General features: G+C 53.7%; 11 protein-coding genes across 11 annotated transcripts; 6 read left to right on the top strand and 5 right to left on the bottom strand.

Moving 5' to 3' along the window:
* Positions 1 to 162: 162 nt before the first annotated feature.
* On the top strand, positions 163 to 6,239 carry BO80DRAFT_495328 (mating factor A secretion protein STE6-like protein; the record flags this gene model as incomplete). The annotated part of the gene is made up of 3 exons (XM_025723942.1): positions 163 to 1,524; positions 2,190 to 3,175; positions 3,229 to 6,239. The coding sequence occupies exons 1-3, from the start codon at positions 197 to 199 to the stop codon at positions 6,237 to 6,239; spliced, it is 5,325 nt and encodes a 1,774-aa protein (XP_025573113.1). The 5' UTR covers positions 163 to 196.
* Positions 6,240 to 6,739: 500 nt separating this feature from the next.
* BO80DRAFT_447146 (uncharacterized protein) lies at positions 6,740 to 7,374 on the bottom strand (the record flags this gene model as incomplete). Its single annotated transcript, XM_025721590.1, has 5 exons — positions 6,740 to 6,785; positions 6,857 to 6,879; positions 6,934 to 7,038; positions 7,089 to 7,108; positions 7,161 to 7,374. 5 exons carry the CDS (start codon positions 7,372 to 7,374, stop codon positions 6,740 to 6,742), a joined length of 408 nt encoding a protein of 135 aa, XP_025573112.1.
* Positions 7,375 to 7,973: 599 nt separating this feature from the next.
* On the top strand, positions 7,974 to 9,112 carry BO80DRAFT_447145 (uncharacterized protein; the record flags this gene model as incomplete). The annotated part of the gene is made up of 5 exons (XM_025721589.1): positions 7,974 to 8,095; positions 8,157 to 8,214; positions 8,282 to 8,384; positions 8,437 to 8,818; positions 8,878 to 9,112. The coding sequence occupies 5 exons, from the start codon at positions 7,974 to 7,976 to the stop codon at positions 9,110 to 9,112; spliced, it is 900 nt and encodes a 299-aa protein (XP_025573111.1).
* A 376-nt stretch (positions 9,113 to 9,488) lies between these two features.
* Positions 9,489 to 10,508, top strand: BO80DRAFT_447144 (SDR family NAD(P)-dependent oxidoreductase; the record flags this gene model as incomplete). Its single annotated transcript, XM_025721588.1, has 5 exons — positions 9,489 to 9,539; positions 9,592 to 9,837; positions 9,907 to 10,192; positions 10,241 to 10,280; positions 10,328 to 10,508. 5 exons carry the CDS (start codon positions 9,489 to 9,491, stop codon positions 10,506 to 10,508), a joined length of 804 nt encoding a protein of 267 aa, XP_025573110.1.
* A 192-nt stretch (positions 10,509 to 10,700) lies between these two features.
* Positions 10,701 to 11,713, bottom strand: BO80DRAFT_151989 (uncharacterized protein). The gene has a single exon (XM_025713794.1). It carries the CDS (start codon positions 11,675 to 11,677, stop codon positions 10,742 to 10,744), a length of 936 nt encoding a protein of 311 aa, XP_025573109.1. The 5' UTR covers positions 11,678 to 11,713; the 3' UTR covers positions 10,701 to 10,741.
* A 1,129-nt stretch (positions 11,714 to 12,842) lies between these two features.
* Positions 12,843 to 13,886, top strand: BO80DRAFT_427119 (SDR family NAD(P)-dependent oxidoreductase). The gene has a single exon (XM_025719928.1). The coding sequence runs from the start codon at positions 12,858 to 12,860 to the stop codon at positions 13,662 to 13,664; it is 807 nt and encodes a 268-aa protein (XP_025573108.1). The 5' UTR covers positions 12,843 to 12,857; the 3' UTR covers positions 13,665 to 13,886.
* A 154-nt stretch (positions 13,887 to 14,040) lies between these two features.
* BO80DRAFT_321372 (uncharacterized protein) lies at positions 14,041 to 14,733 on the bottom strand (the record flags this gene model as incomplete). The annotated part of the gene is made up of 1 exon (XM_025715131.1): positions 14,041 to 14,733. A coding segment is annotated over one exon (693 nt), but the record flags the coding sequence as incomplete, so codon positions are not given.
* A 718-nt stretch (positions 14,734 to 15,451) lies between these two features.
* On the top strand, positions 15,452 to 16,005 carry BO80DRAFT_436684 (uncharacterized protein; the record flags this gene model as incomplete). Its single annotated transcript, XM_025720971.1, has 3 exons — positions 15,452 to 15,676; positions 15,743 to 15,820; positions 15,886 to 16,005. 3 exons carry the CDS (start codon positions 15,452 to 15,454, stop codon positions 16,003 to 16,005), a joined length of 423 nt encoding a protein of 140 aa, XP_025573106.1.
* Positions 16,006 to 16,264: 259 nt separating this feature from the next.
* On the bottom strand, positions 16,265 to 16,815 carry BO80DRAFT_151979 (uncharacterized protein). The gene is made up of 4 exons (XM_025713793.1): positions 16,748 to 16,815; positions 16,629 to 16,690; positions 16,503 to 16,574; positions 16,265 to 16,436 (listed from the first exon to the last, which is right to left on the bottom strand). Exons 1-4 carry the CDS (start codon positions 16,760 to 16,762, stop codon positions 16,358 to 16,360), a joined length of 228 nt encoding a protein of 75 aa, XP_025573105.1. The 5' UTR covers positions 16,763 to 16,815; the 3' UTR covers positions 16,265 to 16,357.
* Positions 16,816 to 19,056: 2,241 nt separating this feature from the next.
* BO80DRAFT_411845 (alpha-L-arabinofuranosidase B) lies at positions 19,057 to 20,576 on the top strand. The gene has a single exon (XM_025717991.1). It carries the CDS (start codon positions 19,075 to 19,077, stop codon positions 20,563 to 20,565), a length of 1,491 nt encoding a protein of 496 aa, XP_025573104.1. The 5' UTR covers positions 19,057 to 19,074; the 3' UTR covers positions 20,566 to 20,576.
* Positions 20,577 to 21,134: 558 nt separating this feature from the next.
* Positions 21,135 to 22,518, bottom strand: sidJ (putative siderophore biosynthesis lipase/esterase; the record flags this gene model as incomplete). Its single annotated transcript, XM_025717990.1, has 2 exons — positions 22,260 to 22,518; positions 21,135 to 22,166 (listed from the first exon to the last, which is right to left on the bottom strand). Exons 1-2 carry the CDS (start codon positions 22,311 to 22,313, stop codon positions 21,135 to 21,137), a joined length of 1,086 nt encoding a protein of 361 aa, XP_025573103.1. The 5' UTR covers positions 22,314 to 22,518.
* Positions 22,519 to 24,256: the final 1,738 nt, after the last annotated feature.

The following is a 24,256-nucleotide window of genomic DNA, read 5'->3' as shown; positions in this document are numbered from 1 at the left end:
AGCAACCAGGGCTCGACTCATTGGTTGGACCTGAGACAAGCCTAGTCCTTCTCGCCCCTGTTATCGTTGCTTCCTCGGTTGTGGTGTCGACTGGCCCGGCTTTCTATATAACCGTTTGCCTCGGCCGGCAGCTTTTCTTCCTACTTTCTTCTCAAACTTCCCTGTCCCTCCGTGGTTTACCTCGACCACTGCCAGAATGGCGACCAACTCCTCCACCCAGTATCCGCTGGTGAAGCTGCCTCATCCTTTTCTGACCGCATACTGCGTGCGCACCATTGCCGATGCGACGCCGGCCAGACTCAGCCTGACATTACACGATCAGCCCGCGGCCGGCCGATCGCCCCCTCAACCGCTACACCTGAACTCTCTCTCCTGGCTGGAACTTTCTGTGCCTGCTCCTGAGGAGCGCCCTCCTCCCAACAATAACACTGCCTGGGCGCGTGCACGTCGCGCCCCCAAAACCACCTTCCAATGGACCGACAACACGCCGCCAACCTTGGGACAGATCTGGAATGTCGTCCACGCAATATATCTCGCCCATCCCACCTACGAATACTTCCGCCTGGCGCTGCTGGGCGCCGGACAGGACATTCTTCGCAGCGAGCTGCTGTCCACCGGTCTAGGCATTGAGCATCCGGCTGCCACCCGTCCGGATGACCGCGCGATCGCGCCGTCCACCGATCTCCTCATCCTCCGCAGTTCCTTCTGGCAAGGCGCGGCCTCCCCGATGGGCCCCCGTCCCATCTGGGTGGTGGGCGACGGCACTGATGGCCCGCTGCGCGAGTCTCTGTCGCAATACCCGGTGATGCCGGAAAACTACCACTTCACACAAAAGTTCCCGGAAGAGCCGGTGTATGCGCGCCATCCGATCCGACGTCCCAAGCCCGCGCCCGGCTCCATTGCCTACAGTCGGTACATCCCGGAGCTGGACGAGCACTTTTCCCTCGAGGTGGTGAACTGGCAGGACCCAGAACACTTGCAACTCTTCAACACATGGCAGAATGATCCCCGCGTGGCCAAGGGGTGGAACGAGACGGGCACGCTCGATCAACATCGCGAGTATCTCCGTCGTCTGCATGTCGATCCCCACGTGCTGTGCTTGTTTGGCCGGTTCAACGAGACGCGGTTCTCCTACTACGAGCTCTACTGGGCCAAGGAGGATCACTACGGTGCGCATTACGACGCGGGCGACTACGATCGCGGGCGGCACTCCCTCGTGGGTGACGCTTCGTTCCGCGGCGCGAAGCGTGTCAACGCGTGGTACTCGAGTTGCATCCATTACTGCTTCCTGGATGACCCCCGGACAGTGAACGTGGTGGGTGAGCCACGCGCCACCGGAGCGACGATTCTGTCGTACGAGAATGCGCAAGGGCTGGTGATCGGCAAGTACGTGGACCTGGGCCACAAACGGTCGGTGCATTCCATCAGTAGCCGGGAGAAATGGTTCCAACTGTGTCCGGTGTTCTGGGATGGGCGTGAGCGACCGCTGGAGTCGGCCGACCGCGCGGCGTGGAACGCTAAATTGTGATCCACCGTACCCAATATACCACTGTACAGAGTACCACTAGTATGTATGAATGGATGGATGTATGTAATCGCGTATGTTATCAGGAGACTAGCTAGTTCGGGCGCGAGACCCTCGGCCCCACTTGGGCGTATCTAACCCTAGATAGCAATCTTTCAATACCATACTGTATATCCCGAGTCGACTGTCGAGGCATCCAGTGGAGCCGGGTTAATCCTTAGCCTGCATCACCATCACCACTTACCTAACAACAACCGTGGTCACGGTGGATCAGCCATAGTGTATTACCGGTGGACACTAGACAGGTCCTGTACCGACCCACCCCATACCGTTGTCAGACGTGTAACGCTCATGATGCCGTCCATGTCTCCCTCTCCCCGCCGGACTAGTGGTGGGCAATCCCACCTCTCCCAGACAATTCTGGCACTCGACATGGAATTCCGGTTAAGTAACACCTGACGAGCTCTAAATTGGGTCCAGGAGCAATCCCGATGGCGGCAAGGGGATCCCCCCATCCGGACCTCTGCAGCTGCCCAGGACGGACCCCTGGTTGAGTTTTCTCGAACCCAAGATGGCCCACCGACCTTCCAGCCGAAAAGCGGCCCTCTGGTGCATGACGCACTGACAGGCGTGTCTGTCGCCAGTAATAAATATCATTCTGCAGCGCAGGGCTCCCTCCACCACTGCAGACCTCGGCTCCTCCCTCCACCGTCGTCGCCATGAAGCTCTTCCAGAAGCTGGCGGGCTATCCCCGTCTGCTGCTGGCCGGCAACCCCTCCACCTCCGACCTGGCTACCTTGGTGTCGGCCATCGTGTGTGCCATCGGATCCGGTGTCCCTTTTCCCATCATCGCCATCGTCTTCGGTAAGCTGCTCGACGACTTCAACGATGTGACCTGCAGTGAATCCGACGGGTCGAGTGACTCCTCCGACCAAAGCAGCATCAACAGTGAAATTCTCCTCATCGTCTATCTGGCCATCGCCCAGTTCGTCCTCATCTATGGCCACCTCACGTGCTGGACCATGTACGGCGCTCGTTTGTCCCAGCGTCTCCGCGAACGCTATCTCCAGAACCTCCTTCGCCAGGAACCCTCGTTCTTTGATAATCTGCCTCCTGGCGAGGTGGCCTCTCGTCTGAGCGCCGATATTCAGACCATTCGCTCCGGGACGTCGGAGAAAGTGGGTATCGTGTTGGCGAGTATCTCCTTTTTCGTCACCGCGTATGTGGTCTCCTTCATCAAGGACTGGGAGTTGGCGGCTATTCTGCTGTCGTTGATTCCGGCGTACTTCCTCATGTCCTTTGTGGGGAGTCATTATATTGAGAAGTATTCTGGGGTCATGTCGGATTATGCGGCTAGTGCGGCGTCGATTGCGTCCGAGGCTTTGTCGAATATTGTTGTCGTGCAGGCGTTTGGTGCCAACCGTCGGCTGGAGAATAAGTTCTCGAGTGCGCTGAAGTCGGCTGAGCAGGAGGGTCTGAAGAAGGCTACCGCGGTGGGTATTCAGTCGGGCTTCTTGTACTTTATTGCGTATTCGGCCAATGGGTTGGCGTTTTGGCAGGGCAGTCAGCGTATTGCTGATGCGGTGGGGAGTAGCACGAGTGGTGTTACTGTGGGTGCGACCTTTACGGTGATTTTCGTTTTGATTGAAGGTGAGTCGGTTGCTTGGTTGTATGGGTGATGCTAATGATGCTAATGGATATAGCCACCTTGTTGCTCAGTCAGGTTGCTCCGTTCCTGCATCTGTTTGTCGCCGCCACCGCCTCGTACGAGAAGCTGCGGGACGATATTGATCGTCAACCCCAGATCGACAGCACGACCGAGGGGGGCATCCGTCTCACTCAGGCTGGTGGATTCGAGTTTAAGAATGTCACTTTCAATTATCCCTCTCGTCCGGAAGTCACTGTCCTCGACCAGCTCAGTCTCTCCATCCCGGCAAATAAGCACACGGCTTTGGTCGGCCTGTCCGGCAGTGGCAAGTCCACCATCGCCGGTCTGGTCACTCGGTTGTATGATCCGGTGGACGGACAAGTGCTCTTTGATGGCCACGACCTCCGGGAGGTCAACGTCCGGGACTTGCGCAGCTTCCTCAGTCTGGTGCAGCAAGAGCCCTCGCTGCTCGACCGCTCGCTGCTGGAGAACATTGCCCACGGGTTGATGAACTCGAGTAACCCCAACCATGACCACCTGAAGCGGGCCCTTCTGACATCCGATCTGGCCGACGTGGCCAGCGACGTCCGGGAGGGCCACGATCTCATGGCCTCAGCTGAGAAACGCGGCGCCGAGATTGTCGAAATCGTCAACATGGCCCGCCATGCTGCCACACTGGCCGATGCGGATACCTTCATTTCCGCCCTGCAGCATGGATACGGCACGATGGTGGGCTCCAGTGGCCGTCTCATCAGTGGTGGTCAGAAGCAACGGGTGTCGCTGGCTCGAGCCCTCATCAAGGACCCGGCGGTGCTGATCCTGGATGAAGCCACGGCCTCGCTGGATTCCCGCAGTGAGCAGCGGATTCAGCGGGCCATTAACAACATTGCCAGTGGGAGAACTATGATCACGATTGCCCATCGGCTGTCGACCATCACCACCGCGGACAACATCGTGGTCATGTCCAAGGGCCACATCGTCGAGCAGGGCAGTCATGCCGAGCTGATGGCCAAGGAGGGCGCGTACGCCGACCTGGTCAAGCTGCAGACGTTGGGATCGACCTCGACGAAGAATGACTCGGCCGCCAGCATCGATGGTATTAGTAAGTCGGATGACTCGTTGACGGAGGCCGAGAACGAAAAGGTCAGTGTTGCGGATGAGGTCCTTGAGAAGAATGAGGAGACCAAGGTCTCGGAAACTGAAGCTCCGGCCGAGGCGGGTGAAGAGGACGAGCCGGAGACCCCCAAGAAGACGCTGTGGGCACTGGCCAAGGGATATGCCCCTGCCCTAAGACCTCATCTGCTTTATATTGTGCTCGCCCTCATCGGAGCCACCATTGTGGGTGGTGCCTTTTCGGGTGAAGCCGTCATCTTCGGCAACACAGTTGGCAGCTTGAACTCGTGCAATGGTGCCGCCAGCATCCGCAATCGCGGTGACTTTTACGGTCTCATGTTCTTCATCCTCGCCATTATCGAGTTCTTCGCCAACGTCGTCAGCTGGGCGGGCTTCGGCTGGGTGTCGGAGAAGATCGTCTATACCGTCCGGGTGCTGTCCTTCCGGTCCCTGTTCGAGCAAGATCTCCAATGGCATCAGTCCAACGGCCGCAGCCCGGCCCTGCTGCTGTCGTACATCACCCGCGATGGCAACGCCCTGGCCGGTCTGAGTGGCTCCGTCGTGGGCACGCTCTTCTCCATCACCGTCAACCTCATCGCCGCCATCATCCTCACCCACATCATCGCCTGGAAGATCGCCCTCGTCTGTCTGGCCCTGGTGCCCCTGCTGCTGGGGGCCGGGCTCATGGAGCTCCGCGTGCTAGGCAAGTTTGAAGAGAAGCACGAAAACGCCTACACCAAGTCGGTGGACATTGGCGTGGAAGCCATTTCCTCGATCAAGACCATTGCCGCGCTGTCGATCGAAAACGACATCCTCCAAACCTACCGCGCCTCTCTCTCCGGGCCCCGCAAGGAAACCTTCCAGGTGACTCTGCAAGCCAGTCTCTGGCAAGCCATGACCTACTTCCTGGGTAACCTGGTCAACGCGCTAGCCTACTGGTGGGGTGCGAAGCAGATCATCGCCGGGACCTACACCCAAACCCAGTTCCTGATCGTGGTGTTTTCCCTGCTCGTCAGCGCCCTCCTCTGGAGTCAGATGTTCGCCCTGGCCCCCGAACTCTCCAGCGCACGCGGCGCCATGGCCCGCATCCTGGGCCTGATCGAGATCGGCTCCGACAAGATGCAAGGCCGGGTGCCTACCCACACCACCTCTGCCGACCCGGAAGCCGCCACCATCACCACCACCACCACCATCGAACCCAAGCCCACCTCCCCCGCCAGCATCCAGCTGCGCGACGTGCACTTTGCCTACCCCGCCCGACCAGACATCCAAGTCCTGAAGGGTCTGACGCTGGACATCCAACCGGGCAAATTCTGCGCCCTCGTCGGCCCCTCCGGTGCCGGCAAATCCACCATCATCTCACTGATCGAACGCCTCTACACCCCCTCCTCCGGGAGCATCTCCATCGACCACCGCGACCTCAAACACCGCCCTCCCAACTTCCGGGACACCATCTCGCTCGTCCCCCAAGAAAGCGTCCTCTTCGAAGGCACCATCGAATTCAACATCGGCCTTGGCGCCCCGCCCCACCACACCGCCACATTAGCCGAAATCCAAGAAGCTTGCAAACTCGCCAACATCCACGACACCATCATGTCCCTCCCCGACGGATACCAAACCATGTGTGGGCCCAACGGGAACCAGTTCTCGGGCGGCCAGAAGCAGCGCTTATCGATTGCACGGGCGTTGGTGCGGAAACCGCGCCTGTTGATTCTGGATGAGTCGACGAGTGCGTTGGATGCGGAGAGTGAGCGGTTGTTGGAGGAGGGGTTGGAGCGGGCGGCGAGGGGGATTACAGTCGTGGCGATTGCGCATCGGTTGAGGACGATTCGGAAGGCGGATGTGATTTGTTTGATTGAGGGGGGTGTGTGTGTGGATCGAGGCACGCATGATGAGTTGATGGAGAGGTCGGCGAGTTATCGCGAGAATGTGTTGCATCAGACGGTGGAGTGATGGCGATATTTCTTTGTATAGATTAATAGGGATTGCTTCGTTTATATACCATTAGAGTTTAATTTATGCCTTCGGGATGTACGATGTATGTTGGATCGTGGCCGGTAGCCAGAGATAGATGGATTAGGGTTCGGAGAGGACGACGGATACGGCAGTGGCCTAGCTAGCTCGCTATTGATAGAGTATCCAATTCTGCTCTATATCACTCTCTGCGAGGGAGAATCCAGTACATACAACCATAGGGTGTGGAAAACAGGGCTTCCCGTCCGCTCAGCCGTACTTAAGCCACACGCCGGGAGGTTAGTAGTTGGGTGGGTGACCACCAGCGAATCCCTTCTGTTGTATGTTTTTGCCTTTTTTATTTGAACCCTTTTTTATCCTTGTCGGGGTTGATAGATGGCTCCTAAAATGAACTATGGGTTAGTGGGGTCCTGATCCAGGAGTAGGGATATCCTACGCTGGATATCGAGGGTGAGTGAAATTTTCCAGAAGCAGACTGGCTAGATAGAAGACGAGAAGTCCATAGCAAGACCAGAAGTAGTTCCGCTGAGGCCCAAAGATGTCGATCAGTTGGGAGAAGAATTGAGGCTTTGATAACGAAAACGCCAATCCCGTACAGCATGGACAAGACATAAGTATACTGTATTCTCAATGGGTTAGCGACTAGCCAAGTAACTTGGAAGGGGCTACGGACATAAAGCATGGTCATGAAATCCTGAAGGGTCAGATTCCACTGGTCCACCGCTGGTGCCAGATTGCCCAGCAGCCAGGAAGGCGCTATGTAGCCGATGCACACGGCCTGAGAGAACACTGTCAGAGGAAACAAGTGAATTGGTTTGTTGTAGTTACCCAAGCCATAAACATCATATCTAGCATATGTTACTCCGAAGGTCCACTGGTATCTTTGCAAGGCTAACTCACAGTCTGAGATCCGGAGTTGTTTGATAATGAAGGTCTTGGTGTAGAGGCGGATAGCAATACAGATAAAGGCCACTCCCCAGAAGACCAGAGCAATGGCGTGTCCAGCGTCATGCAAGCTTGGGGGGTTGGCCAGATTCGCTACCATGCCGGGAGGGGGAGGGCCAGCCGGCTCCGCAAGAAGTGCTTGCCGCTGTTCAGGGGAAAGTTTGCTCATGGTGGTATGTCGCTGGTTGGTGATCTTGGGAGAAGGTTGGAGGGAGCGAAGCCGACATAAATACTGACGGGAGAGAACGCATGCCGCGAAGGTCCACCGCCGCAGGAAGAGCGAAGAAGTGACGGCACAGGCCCTAGCCTATTGAATGGCGTGAAAAAGTAATGTAAGATTGAGATACAGGCGAGCGGCATTGCAAGATTCAAAACTTGCGGTAGATTGACGGATTTTAGCAGATGTTCTTGATCCCTTTCGGCTGCTATCTAGACGCTATAGATAAGATACAGCTCAAGGTTTGAAAAGGATCTTTCTATCTTCATTGAACAGATAGAAGGTTACCGAGAAATCCAGTGTGACGTATCCAGAAGTCTATAAATAGCTAAGTAATTAAGGAAAGAGATAACTGAAAGGCTGATAGCCTGATCGGAAGAGCTGCAGGGTGGAAAGAAGGGGGAACTGCCAATGGCCAATAGATCTTAGGTTCTGGCCAACAGGACAGACTCTAATCGCTTCCCCGATAAATCTCTTGAGCCCCCAGCTCTCTGCTTCTTCTCTTCTGTATCCTTCTGTCATCTTCTCTTCTCCGCTCGACTTTCAGCACCATGGAGAATCCCGACGGTACCAAAGAGGTGGATGTGTCTGACGTTGAAGTGTCTAGTCCACCTCCCGTCGACAGCGCTGGACAATATATCCAGGGAGCACGATTGTATACAATCATTATCCTGTGAGTAATCCGGTTCAAAGACCCTCCGCAATGCCAATTACTGACGACCGACCACGGATAGCCTCTGCCTTGCCCTCTTCTTGACCAACCTGGAAATCCCGATCGTTTCCACAGCTCTAGTGAGCATTACCGAAGACCTCCAGGGCCTGGACTGATTCCGCCCGCCAAATACGCCAAGTACACCAGCTGGATCTCGGTGGTCTACGCATTCTCTTTGCTCCTGGGGCCGTTACTTGGAGGCGCTATCACGGACTCGTCGACCTGGCGCTGGGTCTTTCTCCTCAAGTAAGTCGGCCACCAGGATGTACACGGCTTCATGCTGACAATCTGGTTTCATATAGTGTCCCCCCGGCGGCCCTGGGTGGGGGGGGGGATTCTCCTCGCCCTCGCCCTGCCCAACCGGTTTCCACATCATAACAAACAACGGCTTGAGGGAGAAACGGTCGGCCTGTGGGCATCCCTGGCTCAGACCATCCGCTGGGTTGATATCTTGGGCTCCAGTATGCTGTTGGTGGCCACGATTCTTCTCGTCGCCGCCCTGGAAGAAGCCAATGAACAGTACGCCTGGCGGTCGGCTTTTACCATTGTGCTTCTGACCATCTCCGGGGTGGCATGGATCCTCTTTTTGTTGTGGGAAAGGTATACGACGCTCAGTTCGAAGGCCATTGAGCCCGTGTTCCCGTGGCGATTTGTCTGTAACCGAGTCTGGCTGGGCATGTTGCTGTAAGTCATGTCCGCCGGGAGACCGACAGCACCAACACTACTGACACGCAGACTGGAAGAAACTCCATCTGTCTGGGGGCTGTATGGTTCGGCACCATGTTCCAGTTGCCCCAGCGCTTTCAGACCGTCAATCAGCTATCCCCGCTCCAGGCCGCCATCCACTTTATTCCCTACACGGTTGCAGCGCCACTGGGATCCGTCCTGGCGCCGACGGTGGGATACAACTTGCAGCTGCAGATCCTGGCGGGATTTGCCTCGTTGCTTATGTGGCAGAAGAAGCCAGTCGTTGTGTAGCCTTGAGTCGGCTTAGGGCAGTCAGTGCCAAGTGGATGTACTTTTCCAACCGCTGTGGAACTGACCGGGATTTAATTGGGGGAGGAAATGGAGGCGCAGATCTCAGCGGGTTTCTTTGTTCGCATCCTGGTTATTATTACCTACTAGTAGCTGCCGATAGCCGTGTTGTCCACCAACCATCAACCCTACTTCTCTGCGGTGCCAGCAAACAAAAGGGCAGCCAGCTATCGCCTAGAGACTTAGGAGGAGCTCCGCCACCTCCCCCTGTGCCATTCCCCTCTCACGCCCATTCCCAGTCCTTTTGACAAGTTTACTTCTGTTTGCTTCCACCTCTTTCTGATTTGGGGTTGGCATTAATTTCGCAACTAAAGACTCAATGGCTCTGGCAAGCATCAAACTCGACGGAGGAACCGCCCTGGTCACTGGCGTAAGTCCAACATGAGTCCTTCTCCGATCGTCATCTAACAGAGCCTCAATAGACTGCATCCGGAATCGGCAAGGAGGTTGCCTTTGCCTTCGCCGAGGCTGGGGCCCATGCGATCGTGCTGGTTGACCTTCACGCGCCTGATATCATGCTGGAAAAATGTCGCCAATATGCCGCCCATCCCGACTTGCGGCTTCTGCCGATCGCGGCCAATATAACCGTTGAAAAAGACGTTGAGAATATGGTGCAGTCAGCTATCAGTGCGTTTGGACGGATTGACTACTGTGTCCATTCTGCTGGGGTTTGCCTCCCCGCTTTTCCCCGCAGACCTTCGCGATTACTAGTTAACTTTGACTGTCATCTTATGTAGATTGGATGCATCTCCCGCGCGCCAACCGAACGTCTCGACGTGGAGGCATTCCAGCACACCATGACCACCAACGCCAGCGGCACGATGCTCGTGCTCCGAGCCGTCTCCAACCTAATGGCTAAGCAGGAGCCTCGCACGTATACCAGTCCACGATCTAACGCTACCCGCAGTCTAGGACGCGGGGCTATTGTCGTCATCTCCTCGATCCCCGGGATCATTGCTTCTCCGGACATGATGCCATATACGGTGTCGAAGCATGCTGTGATTGCCATTGCCAAGACTGCAGGTGAGATGGCCGTTAAACCAGCATCACCTGAGCTAATCAAATGTTTAGCGGTCGATAACTTTCGGCACAACATCCGAGTCAATATTGTGTTGCCTCTCCTGGACCGAGACGGCCATGTTGAAAGATGGCTTCCAGCGATGGCCTCTCCTGGATCAAAGGCCTCCGAGCCATGTCGGCTCTGCAGAGAGCAGCCGTTCCGGAGGAAGTCGCGGATGCAATTGTGTTTCTGTGCAGTCCGGCAGCAACCTTCATCAATGGGTCGGCTCTGGTGATTGATGCTGGGATGACTTTGACGGCACTTCGTAGCAACTTGTAGATCGCGCTGCTTAGCCCAGGGATTTTATTCAGCGGATCAACTATATATACTATTGTTCACTCTCTACATAGCGGTTTATGCGAAGACAAGTTTCCGATACCACGTATCAGGGACCAGGCTCACCGGTATAACAGAGAATTGGCCGGGGTGAAATACTACGACCAAAATGACATACACTCTATCTCATCTCCCCTTTTCCCACGTATCCGCGCCTAAATTCCCCGTCTATACATTTAACCAGACCCCGCAAAGCTCGCAGCGCACTCCAACGCAAACCCAAAACACCTCGCATACCAGCCCCGCGACCACAGACTCAACTCCAAACAATGCGGCGCCCCTCTCACCAAGCTCGCATCCACGCGAGCACTACCCTTAAACGCCCCCGCACACCCCTCAACCTCCTCCTCCGTCGCCACAAAAAACGGATCCTCCGCCACCAGACAAAACATCACCGGGACTACCACCCGCGCAGCCCACTTCTCCTTCCAGATGGGCAACCACGTATCCGCAAACCCCGCTACCTCAGCCACCGGACTCACGGCATTCAACCGTTCACCTTGCGCCAATACGTCCGGGGTGGCTGTGCCTGGCTTGAACATCACGGTATCTTTGCTTTCCACAGGGAATACGACATGCTCGGTATCGATGAGCTGGAACTCAAGTCTGGTGGATTTCATGAATGAGGATTGTGTATCGCCCATGCCACTTGCTATTAACCCTCCCAGAGGGTATGCTTTCGTCTTGTCCTGTGCGTGTAATGCGGCAGCCACAATCCCGCCCATCACGCCGAGGCTATGACAGAGGAGCACGATGCAGGTGCATTGATTCGGTAGGCCGATTTCGGACCAGAGTTTCGGGAGGATGTAGTGATGGAGCCAGTGGCCGGTTTGTTCTTCGAAACTGGAGTCCTCCGGGATAGGGAGGATGGAGCTGGTTCCGCCGTAGGAAGGCCGGTCGATGGAGACGAAAGGAACACTGAGAGTGGTGCTCAGGAACGAGGCGGAGTGGTTGGGTGTCGCGTCGAAGTAGTGGCTGTCGTAGCAGCCGCCGTGGAGACCGATGAGGAGGGGACGGTGTGGGATCGGTGAGGCTGGTGGTGGTGGTGGTGGGATGGAGTGGATGCCGGCTACGGTGGCGTTGTTGGGGAGGGGGTATTGGAATGGTTGCATTGCATCGAAGTAGAGAGCGCAACTGACGGATGGTCTTGTTGATCGTACATTAATATTGATAAGTGGCTTGAATTTGCATCATATAACACATTGCTGTTGTAGGGCTACTCGCTAACCCCGGTAAACTCCGGTTAAGGCCGAGTGGGGCGTGTCTGGCTGACATTTAAGTCCCAGATGATGTCGATCTGTGTGCTCTTCATGCGATGTATAAAAAGAGGGTAGGAACTATTAATGCACGTGTAGCATGTCAATGTCTTATTCTAAGCCTTTTCTTAGCAATTCCCGGGCCCAAACTTTGGATGACCACGATTGAACTTGCCCTCAGCGGATTCAGATCGTATCTCTACTTCGTTGACTTGTTTCTTGGTAATCAAGAACCCCAGGGTACTCACGAGTCCCAATCCTTATGGTGATGAACTCAACCTAACCCAAGTCAACAGAGGTATTGCTTTGCGTGCAGAACGAGTGACTGCTTGGCTTAAAACTACATATTCTTCGCATTTACTTGGTGTAGAACAACATCAACTGTTATAGAAACTACGATAAATTCGTTCTCTTGGCCGGGCAGTGACTCGCAGATATAAGGGTTTAGGGAATTATATCATTCCTTCATGTATTGCAATGGACAAGTTCGTCTAGAAAAAGTCCATTGTTCTCATGAGGAATGACAACCAAAAGGTATGTGCCATGTCGGCTACCCGAAGCGGTAAGCCGAGCAGGACGGTAAGCACCGGTGTAAGGCTAACCCTATGTAAGAACCCTAATTTTTAAGCTTATCCTGGATCAGAGATATCTTGATATCTGGTCAGCTCGGATGTCATATAATTTTTTTTGGCACTGAGAAGTCTCTGGGTATGATAACTAAATTCTGAGGGCTCAAACTGAACCCGAAGGTGACCAGTGACAATCAATCCCGGTCAGGCCGCAATTTCCAGGGGTACCAACAACCCTGCAAATACTATTCGCAACACGGGGAGATGAAACAAATCGCGCATTCTAGAAAGAAGATGACATTACTAATTAAGCTCTTCAGCTCCAACGTCGTGGCAACACCGGCATTAAGTCACCGGAGTTAATCCCGCCAAGGCCGGAGATAGACGTCATCCATCTCCCCTCATAAAAGGCACACGAGGTCCTCGTATTACGGCTTGTTGCCTTGACCATCACCACAACGCTCATCATGACCTCGCCATCTGCTAAATACACCCACAAACTGGCCGGCCAACGGGTCCTGATCTTCGGAGGCACCTCCGGGATCGGATTCTGCGTTGCGGAAGCGGCCCTCGAGCACGGAGCCGATCTGGTGATCTCCAGTTCCAACCAAACCAAGCTCGACAAGACCGTCGCTCGATTGAAAGAAACCTACCCCACTGAAACCGCAAAGCAGACGATCATCACCCATGTCTGCGACCTCTCCGATGTCGCCCACCTCGACGCCCACTTCGAAGCCCTATTCCAGGCCGCGACCAGCGGCGGAACCAAGAAGCTAAACCACGTCGTCACGACGGCCGGGGATGCCTTGCAACTCCCGCCCCTGTCCGACGTCACAGCTGCTCAGTTCTACGCGGCGGCAAATGTACGCTGCGTGGCATTTGCTGTCATGGCCAAACATCTCGACAAGTACCTGGAGAAATTCCCATCTAGCTCCTTCACCCTGACTAGTGGGTTGCGCGGCAGGAAGCCCGCGCCAGGCTGGAGTCTTATGACATCTGTGTGTGGTGCTGTGGAGGGCCTTGCTCGTGGATTGGCTGTCGATCTCAAGCCGATTCGGGTCAATGTGGTTTCTCCTGGTGCAGTATATACGGAGATGTTTGAGCACTTCCCAAAGGATCAACTTGAAGGTGTGCTGCAGATGTTTAAGGAGCAGTCCACGACTGGTACGGTGGCTAGACCGGAGGATCTGGCGGAGAGTTATATCTACTTGATGAAGGATCAGTTTGTTACGGGTAGTATTATCGAGTCTAATGGGGGTGCTTTGCTCGTTTGATTTATTTTTGATTGACACAACCCGATTTTTATGCCATTAACTAAGCTCGTTGCCCGATATGAAATATGGTGCTTATGAGTCAAGCGAAATGTCAAATTCCTGCAACATGATATGAAATGGCCAAAATCCCTTCCTCGACCTACTGAAGAATAGTGCGAAATCAGGAATAAAGCCCCCTTGCTTAAGCAATTCCCATCCAAATATCGCTGGCCAAGTCCAGAAGATCTTGCCGGGGGAGCACCACATCCTGTTCACGGGGCGGCACCGGAGGACGACCAAGCAGTCGACTGAATTCGAGAACCAGGGCGGCAGGGCCTCTGTAAATAGGCGGACTGACTGCAAAGTCCATCTCAACCTCACCCTCCTGTTTCCTGGCCCAAACTGGTGGGATAGCGGCACGCGCACGGGTCCGTGGTCCCGGCGGGAGGATGCTTCGCTCTGGGACCCAAGTCTCAATCATGATGGTCTTACGACTGGGGCGAATCCAGACCAGGATAACCAGCTGTACCTCTCCTCGGGAATGGTTGATCCACCAACTCGCGTCCCCACGGAGCCGTTGTATAGATGCAGCCATCCCCCCCTCAATCACCCAGTTAGGCCAATCTCCAACCCGAGACCGAAGTCGGACATTCTTGCAAGATGTATCGCTCTCCTTGATTGTTTCCCCTCTGCCATAATACTTGGTCGATTGAATCATCATTACCTCTTGGAACGCAACCCCCATGTTGATTCGCAGCTGATCTCGAATCGCGTTGCCCACGGCCATGTGGGCTTTCTCGTGGGGCTCGGAGGGGACTTTGAGAATGAGCGTCTCAATATCGGGGAAATAGGTGAGTCGCACGTGTTGTGCCCCAAGGCTGTCTCGGTGGGTCTCCAGGTCTTGAAATCGACTTCTGGTCACGCCACTAAAGGCCAGGTAGGAGTCTTCGTCGATTCCATGCTTAAGGTCCTCGAACTTCTTGTCAAGCAAGGACTTGAATGCTGATCGTCTGGGGATGGGGAGAGGAGTGTACATGTCTCTGATCTCAGTACTCGTCAATGGGGACATTGTTTCTCGAGGAGCTCTTCTAGTTACGCTCCCATAAACAGTGGAGTCATCTCCGGAGAGGGAATACATGACTGGCATGAGGTAAGCAAATAGCAATGATGATGTCAGAGGTATGGAGCTCTTACCAAAATTCGGTATCATGCTTGTGATGCAGATGTCCCCTGGTGAGAGCAGAGTAGTCGGTGAAGTAGAGGGGTTGGTAAAGTAGAGAAGAAGAACACTTGTGGTCACTGTGTGAAGCGCTCGGTCAAGGTAAATTCGAGGAACCCTCATCACAGGTGAAAGTGGATACTGAATGATCACCACTATTCGACCAATTTAAGACATTAGAGACATCAATCAGCAATTGCTGATATTTACAATCCCCTTCTTGATTGTGCCACGCGGGGAAATGTAGAGAATCCACTTGTCAGGCTGTGCAAATCTCCAGTGGTTCTTGAGGATGCTGCTATTTGCCACGCTTGCATAAACAGTATGGTATAATACGTCCTTGGCGGTAAAATGAAATTTGATGACCTTTGATCAGATACGACTGAGAGGGCATTGATACAGGATATATTGGCCTTCCGTTGACTGCAGTGAGGTTGCAGTGAGGTCGCCGCTGCGGTCCCGTGCCTTGGTAGAGACGCCCTGCTGGACCGTCAAATAAACTTCATCCCCCGCTGTTTCTTTCCCGTGTGCGCTGAATCATACTTTATCATTTGTTTCTATCACTATTTAACATCAGAATGCCTTCGCGATGGTTTCCACGCAGCGAGATCAACCCCGGAACCATCATCCAACTGAAGCCGAGCCTGCCCATACACGAGCCCAGCAAGCAAGATCTTTTTGTCCCCGCGAGCTCGAGGCCCTCCGTGTTTTGAACCGGAAGCAGAAACAGTCCAGGATTACTCCACGCCTTCTAGACACCAAGGAAGAGCAGCAGGACCACGCTGGCTTTGTTCCAGGAGGATTTATCGTCTGGGTAAAGAGGGCATTATGTGAGTTATCCGATTTGGATCTTTCCATTTTATTTTAATAACACGTATAGGAAACTATACCGGTGGGGATACTACCCTCTTCATGGCGGTGGTCAAAACCTCGTCTGGAATTCAGACACATCGACTCTGTGAGCCATACACCCAATCCTTGTTTCTATTGCTATGGTATAGTTACTTTATGACCGCCAAGCAGACCACCAGAGCAGTCTGGTCTCCTGGTAAATGGGCTGCTTGGGAGCTCGCTAAGCCTCCTAAGACGTGCAAATACTGGTGGCGCCCCCGGGATGGATCTACCGAGGGTTGGGAGTGGTAGACTGATCTTCTTTCTGGGATGTTTCTGTGGAGTGTCAAACATAACTGTATTTCCTTGCGGGGGCAAGTATTCTACGTTTATCATAGCTCCAAAGTACAGTTCATTAGTATAATTGCAAAGATCCAACATAATTGATCCACTGAGGCCTCGATGATACCTTAGGCATTTTCTGGATGTGCAGATCATACAGCATTACGACTACTCTTGACTACGATCATCAGTGGATGTACTTCGCACTGATGGCAGATAGAAAACTCAGGGCAGGCCTCATACGTGCATGGATGTTAAGACAGCTAGCTACCCTTCCCGATCCCAGTCACTGGCAATGAAGCCAAACAAAGTCAACCCCAAACTAATCGTCCTGAACCTCCTCAATCACAACATCCTCACTCAAGTCCTTCAACTTCTTAATCGTCTCGGGACTCAGCGCCCTAGAATCACAATAAAGTCAATCCGTCCCCCAACCAACAAATGCAGTTCTTTGCAGCACCACGTACGGAGGATAACCGGTCGGAGGCAGCGCCCGATTGTAGATCCAGACATCAGTGCCTGCATCCTTGACAATGATCCTAGAGGGGTTTCAGCTGACTTGTAGCCAATCTCATCGGAATCATTATACGTACTCCCGCACCTTCTCATCGTATTTCTTCCATGCCTCGATGGACTTGTAGGTGTAGTAGATTCGCTATTCCACGTCAGGGTTCATCTGCTCGATGGGACCGGGAGTGTAAGATTGGCTTGCCTTCTGGTCGGACATTCTGTGGATTGGAGTCTCGGGTAGTTGCGTTGATTTGCTTTCTTCGAGCGTATGCTAATCGATAATCTACTGTGGGTTGCAACTCTCTTTTATCTGAACTGTTCTCCCGTGCCCCACTTGCCTCCGACGACCTGATGATGTGGCTTCGGCTATGCAATCCGGCCCAATTGCTAATTGAACGACCATCCAACCTCCGCTCACTCCCGATAGGGCTCGATTACGGATGATCTCTGCAGGTGGTTACGAGATGGTTCTTAGCCATTGGAGGTAACGAATGCTCCCCTCTCCTGTTGCACATCGTGCAGTCAGGCTTGGTCCACATAGCAAGAGGATGATGAGGTTGGTACTCTGCAATGACAGCATCGAGCATAACCAGAAGGCAAAAGCTGGCACAGATGGGCAATATGACAAATCGACTCACCACGCAATGCTTGTTGTACGAGATATCAGGGTTGAGGAGCGAGATGCTGACGGTCGGGGATAGTCATCACGACGCTTAGATATTTACCAGGCATTTGAGGATTGTTACTCACGGGATAAAATCCCAATGTTTGTATTCCCTTGGAGGGAACAGGGTCAACAACCCTCCGTGATGCATTTGCACCAGTCCCTAGATGACTAGAATGTTAGGTCATGGTGGGTTGGGCCCCAGAACGAGACACCCAGAAGCAGCAATCAGGGTGCAGAGAAACAGGCAGGATGGAGTAGCTACATGAGATGAAAACCAGGTGAAAATAGATCTTTTCCTGGAGGGAACTGAGAGAAAAATAAAAGGGGGGGGACAAAAAGAACATAAAAATACATACAACAGAAGGGATTCGCTGGTGGTCACCCACCCAACTACTAACCTCCCGGCGTGTGGCTTAAGTACGGCTGAGCGGACGGGAAGCCCTGTTTTCCACACCCTGTGGTCGTATGTACTATTATCTCCGTCACTATGGAATATATTGAATCTATTTTTTGTACTCAATCGGCAATGGCTCAAAGGTCTTTGCAACAAAATTGGGTGACCTACCCCCCTTGCCATGCGGAATTGCGACCGGGCTAAGGGATGGCATCTAGATGGACTTCCCGAGTATCGCGATCGCCCGAATCCATCCGCATGTCAATCCTACAGGTACGGCTATGTGGAGCGGAAAGTACAGGGTTAAGTGCAGAGACTCAACCCACAGCTGGGTGATGTCCCCGGATATATATCTAGACAACTGTTATACACTCCTCGATCCGGGCATTCAACGGACAGCAACCAATGCTGTGAAATATTATGATAGGCTCAAGATTGGAGTAATTTTACTTCTCAGCGACCGATCTACTCGGATTGAAAGATTGAACGCATGCTTGTCCACGTGACCCTGTCGGGTAGATCCAGTCAGTGCTCGACCGGTTCCTGACGATCAGTATATCAGACGACGATCTTATAGTTAGATATTAGACAGCAATTGCACCCATATCGAGAGATTCGGCCCCGGCCAACGAGTGATACCGGAGCATGCATGTCAGAAGATATATCGCCTGGAATGCACCATGTGCCTAACTTTGGAGGCATATGTTATTTAGTTGGGCATGTACTCCGCGCGGAGTACTCCGCTTTATGGGTTTTAGGGAACTGAACGGGTGGCGCGGGTTTTGCCGTGCAGAATCAACCCTAGTCCTATTATTGAAGAAGTCTATCCCGAGATAACCTAGTGACGGGCCCTAGTTTGATGCCGAGGTAGCTTCTGTCGCTCCATCATATGATGTCAGATAGTCCACTGATCAGGAGATGGAAAAGCGATAGGAATTACTTGTTGATTTGGAGACGGGAGTTGCGGGATATTAGACGAATTCTCGTGGTAATGTGCCGACCAAGAATGTCAAGGCAACAACATTCCCCAGGCTGCCACGGGAATTCCGCCATCTACTCACTATGGTGTCTTTAGCTCTCGGCACTTGAGTAGGAAAAACCTGGCTGCTGCATCGTGCTGGGGACGATCGCAATTTCAAGCCGGGGCCCCGCACCCCGATGGGAAAAAGCCCGGCGGCACCAGGTGCTCGGTCAGCCCTAGACACGGACTTTCTGCGAACCCTGATATCCCTCTGTGCGGGGTATCTTCCTCGGACGTGGGAACCCCGGCGGAGGAGTCTTCATGGCATCACAGTCATTCCTGCACCTCAAGGGGATGTCATCCTATCTCAAGTTATTGGAGGAAAATCCTCCGCGGCAGTGAGACATGCCACTTTTCCGACGGACGAGTCTATAAATATGTGGCTTTATCCCTGTGATGGTGTGCTTGTCTGCTGCTATCCCACAGTCTCCGATAACAGGATTGAATATGTTCGCTCGACGCAGCCTGGTTGCTCTAGGGCTCGTGGCCACGGCCACTGCTGCTCCCTGTGACATCTACGCGGACGGCGACACCCCCTGTGTGGCCGCGCACAGCACCACTCGTGCCCTGTACGACTCCTTCTCTGGTGCTCTTTACCAGATCAAGCGTGGCTCCGATAGTGAGACCACCACCATCTCGCCGCTGACTGCCGGCGGCGTCGCGGATGCCTCAGCCCAAGACACCTTCTGTGCCAACACCACCTGCCTCATCACCGAAATCTATGACCAGTCCGGCAACGGGAATCACCTCACCCAGGCTCCCCCGGGTGGCTTTGATGGCCCTGATGTCGATGGCTACGACAACCTGGCCAGCGCCATTGGCGCCCCCGTCACGTTGAATGGCCAAAAGGCGTACGGCGTGTTCGTCTCGCCCGGCACGGGCTACCGTATCGACGACACCACCGGCGTCGCCACGGGTGATGAGTCGGAGGGCATGTACGCCGTCCTGGACGGGACTCATTACAACGGCGAGTGCTGTTTCGACTACGGCAATGCCGAGACCAGCAACACCGACACCGGTGCCGGCCACATGGAGGCCATCTACTATGGCAACAGCACCAGCTGGGGCTATGGTGCCGGTGCCGGCCCTTGGATCATGGTCGACATGGAGAACAACCTGTTCTCTGGTGCCGACGAGGGCTACAACTCGGCCGACCCGACGCTCTCCTACCGGTTCGTCACGGCTGCCGTCAAGGGCGGCGCCGACAAGTGGTCCCTCCGCGGTGCCAACGCTGCCTCCGGCTCCCTTACGACCTACTACAGTGGCGCGCGCTACTCGGGCTACAACCCCATGGAGAAGGAGGGTTCCATCATTCTGGGTATCGGCGGGGACAACAGCAATGGCGCCCAGGGTACCTTCTATGAGGGCGTGATGACCTCGGGCTACCCGTCCGATGACACCGAAGCCTCGGTGCAGGCCAACATCGTCGCCGCCGGATACGCCGTCACGTCGCTGACCAGCGGACCCGAGCTCACCGTGGGAGACACCATCTCCCTGCGTGTCACCACCCCGGGCTACACCACCCGCTACATTGCCCACACCGACACGACCGTCAACACCCAGGTCGTTTCTTCCTCCAGCAGCACTGACCTCCAGGAGCAGGCCAGCTGGAAGGTGGTCACCGGCCTGGGCTACAGCGGCTGCTTCTCTTTCGAATCCGTCGATACCCCGGGTAGCTACATCCGTCACTATAACTTTGCGCTCCTGCTCAATGCCAACGACGGCACCAAGCAGTTCCACGAGGATGCTACGTTCTGCCCCCAGGCGGCTCTCAACGGCGAGGGTACGTCGCTGCGTTCGTGGAGCTACCCTACCCGCTACTTCCGTCACTACGATGATGTGCTCTATGCTGCCAGCAACGGAGGCGTTCAGACGTTTGATGCGACTGCTTCGTTCAACAATGACGTGAGCTTTGAGATTTACACTGGATTTGCTTGAGTGCTGTGATGAAATTGTATGTAAATAGTAGGCATTTATCGCGGGTACATGCGGACTGTACATATGCCTTGATGTCAATGTTGTCTATTTTTCTCCTTTCTTTACAAATCTTTTTTTTTTTAGATCAAACACAGCAACTACTAGAGGACTGGGACCGTACAATTATGAGAAGAGTATATTTGCACTAGATGAGTACATAGTAAGTATCATCAGCCATAGCAGGCCTGGGTAATAGAAGATGTTCATTGACGAATTACTCATATAGACCATAACCACATACGGAACATAACCATACTCATACTATCATACTATACAGTCTAATTCCTCTGATAGACATAGGGCGAGCACAGCAGCAGCACCGCCAGCATCAAGCCATACTTGACCCAGTCCCGGCCCCGAGCATTGCCTGAAGCATGACCACCCGTCTCCAGCTGACTAGCAACCGTCCAGACATCCTGTCTCTTGCCCTCCCACGCCTTCTCCGACAACTGCCTCACAGCCATCGAGTCGTCACTTCATGATTTGTCAGAACCACTCAATTGATCATCAACACAAAGAAAAGGATATCATTACACATTAACCACCGTCTTCAAATACCCCATGACCTTCTCGACCAAGAACCGTCTCGGCTCGGCCTGGTCATCATTACTCAACGCATGCGACGCATTGGGAATCACGGCCGTATGCTCCGCATCCCAAATCTCCTTCCCATCCACCGACCCCTTATTCGTAATGCCCTGCCACTTCCTCAACAACGCCTCCTTATCCACCCAATCCGGCACCGACTGATCCTTGCCCGAATACAAGACCATCAACTTCCCCTTCAACAGCCCCCCTTTCCCCACCTGCCCAAACGTCTTCTCCAATTGCCCCTCCCCCAAATCCGAACTAAACATATCATCCTCCCCCGGCTGCCCGGGACTCTCGGGACTCACCAAACTCAACAACCGCCGCGCACTCAACGGCGTATTCGCCGGATACGCAAACGACGTCAACTCAATCGGCAACATCGTATCAAACGCCTTTCCATTCTCCCCCGCATCCTTCTCCGCCGCCTTCGCCATCGCCACAATCTTCTCATACACCCCGCGACACTCCTCCCCACTCTTGCCCCCCATCCCATGCTCCAACACCCACTGAATCGCCTCCCGATCACTCACCGGCGCCTGCATAATGGCTCCATCCAGCGGCAGTCTCACCACATGTTCCAAATACGGATCAAACGCCGGCTGACTCGTGTGCGGATTCGGTCGGGACAAATAATGCATCACGCATTGACTCCCCGTCGAATGACCCATCAAGACAATCTTCCCCGCGTCCGCGGTACTAGCCCCGTACTTCTCTTTCTTGTATTCTTGAATGTACCGAATACATTGTGCGATTTCGTCCGTGTCGCGGTCTAAATGCCCCAGACCCCACGATTGGTAGGAGGAGGTCAGGTTGAGGGTGAAAAGTGACCAGGGGGTGGTTTTTAGGGCCGAGGCGATGTCCGCCATGTAGGAGGTTGTGGCGAGGCCGTCGCCGAGCCCGCCTACGAAGAGGAGACTGTGTGGTTGGGAGATGGTGGAGGTGGTGTATTCGAATGTGACGAGGGTTTCGGTCTATTTCAAAGAGAGGGAATGTTAGCTGGTGGTTCTGGAGTAAAAGGGAGAGTTGTGCGACATAAGCAGCAGGGGGAAAGGCATGAAACGTACGTAGTGGTGCAGAATTCCGGGCAATCCGCCCTTAGGCCAGAATTTAGAGTACATTGTGAGTATTGAAAAAAAGAGGTCGGTAGATTTAGAGATAGAGGTGTAGGTAGAGGTAGAGGTGTAGGTAGAGGTGGAGGTGTAGGTAGAGGTAGAGGTGTAGGTAGAGGTAGAGGTGTAGGTAGAGGTAGAGGTGTAGGTAGAGGTAGAGGTGTAGGTAGAGGTAGAGGCTGGTGTGTAGGGGATAAAAATCAACCGGCCAAATCTTCCAAAACCTCTAGTGCACACCGTCACTTTATGTATCCTCCTCACCGGCTCCGCGGTGTCGCGAACGCCTATCAACGGAAGTAAAGTATTTCCGAGATCGGGATGGATGCCTCGGCATTGTTACACGCTACACTACGTAGTCCTATCTCTTCAGAGTTAGGCAATTATAGTGGTTCTGTTTAATTATGGGAGGGCGCGGAAATTCGCGACCCGACACCACACCCATCGAGGGGAGGGGGGTCATCACTCACCAAGGAACCATCGGTAAGGATTCTGGTGGGATGGGTGGATAATGTGTAAGAATGGGTAAATAACGCATGTACGGGCTAGTCATGCTGTGGGGTTCGTATGTAACGTGGGTCAAATGATTGATAAGACTAATCAGATCTGATAGTCCATGCAGGTCCACGGCGCTAACTAATATCGCGTGTCTGAAACAGGGTAGACTCCTGGTGTGGATGCACGATTAATCCCTCATCACTGTCACACTGAATTTTCCGAGGGGTTGAAGTGAAGTGCAGGGGTGGCCAGTGGGTGTTTGCTGGGTTTGGAAGGTTGTTCCTGGTTGGTGGTTGTAAGCGAGTCTGAGTTGAGTTTGTTGGGCTAGGTGGGATTTAATTATTCTGATCAAATTCGGTGTGATGGGTTCGGTGATGGAATCTTTTGTGGGTTGGGCTGGACTGGGATGGGCTGGGCGTGGTCCGGGTCGTATGATGGTCAGAATTTGGTTCTCGCCGTAGCCCGAAACAGCCATCACCGAGATAATCTAATCTGATTGATTCTCCAGGGTATTGGGACTGAAGGACTGGGAGTATGGGTGAGACATGCGAGGAGTCGAGCAGTCACAGACCACGTATGGAAGAGCAGCCGTAGCACGTGGCGTTGATTTTTTTTAAATGCAGAACACTGATCATTGCCTGTAAGTCTTCAGCGATCCCGGTCGGATTACCCTGGCGGTTGAGAATCTAGGTTTTTTTCACTGAAGCCATTCCAGTAGATTTCTATCAACGCATTTTCGTACTCATATCTATTCATGTAGCTACTACAGAGTAGATGGCACAGGAAGCACATGCACCTGCTAAATCTTCTACCACAGGATAAAAGCTTCCGACAGCTGCATCAGCCATCAATGCTACCCGACGGCTCCAACCGCCGGTGAATTTCTTTTATTTCCTGCTTTTCCCGCTGCCAAGTGGATCAGGATACAGTAGGATAAAACTGTATGGTATCTTACCGATACCGAAATACATCTGACCCGCCCGTTCCAATACACCTTACAATACGGAGTACCACCGCCAGACCTCGTATCCGCAACCACCCAAGACACCATCCACCATCCACCATCCACCATGTACCACCACCATCTATTATCTGATGCCCCCACCGATCATAGTCTCACCATCAATGCCTCCAACTGCAAGAGGCAAGAGCAACAGTGACTCATTAGTATCCTCCTCGTTCAACGAACCATGGTCGCAAAGTGGCACGCCAAGGCGAGTTATCTCGGATCAGATAACTTTCTCGGTCACAGCAGGACAAAATTGCGTGTCTCACTAGTCACTCGGCTAGTCGCTTGGCGTGGTCCGTGCCGTCACAATTTGTCCGACTGGTTGCAAGCTGCAACGGCGGGCAGCCGTTGTGCTCCTCTGGGTTTGCAGTATACCCGCTTGGGTTGCTGCTGCGTGGTCCAGTCCACAGATATCCCGCATGGCCGATCTCGGGTGATTAATAGTAAT

Source organism: Aspergillus ibericus (genome assembly GCF_003184845.1).
Source record: "Aspergillus ibericus CBS 121593 unplaced genomic scaffold BO80scaffold_33, whole genome shotgun sequence".
NCBI classification, from domain to species: domain Eukaryota; kingdom Fungi; phylum Ascomycota; class Eurotiomycetes; order Eurotiales; family Aspergillaceae; genus Aspergillus; species Aspergillus ibericus.
The sequence above is the reverse complement of the archived record's forward strand: the minus strand, read 5'-3'. Positions and strand labels throughout refer to the sequence as shown.

Bases quoted from the DNA above. Each gene is read 5' to 3' on its own strand.
- BO80DRAFT_151989 (XM_025713794.1), bottom strand. From the start codon at position 11,677: ATGCAACCATTCCAATACCCCCTCCCCAACAACGCCACCGTAGCCGGC.
- BO80DRAFT_427119 (XM_025719928.1), top strand. From the start codon at position 12,858: ATGACCTCGCCATCTGCTAAATACACCCACAAACTGGCCGGCCAACGG.
- BO80DRAFT_151979 (XM_025713793.1), bottom strand. The intron at 16,575-16,628 runs GTACGTATAATG...AAACCCCTCTAG, and splicing joins TACGATGAGAAGGTGCGGGA to GATCATTGTCAAGGATGCAG. The intron at 16,437-16,502 runs GTACGTGGTGCT...TTGTGATTCTAG, and splicing joins CCTCCGACCGGTTATCCTCC to GGCGCTGAGTCCCGAGACGA.
- BO80DRAFT_411845 (XM_025717991.1), top strand. From the start codon at position 19,075: ATGTTCGCTCGACGCAGCCTGGTTGCTCTAGGGCTCGTGGCCACGGCC.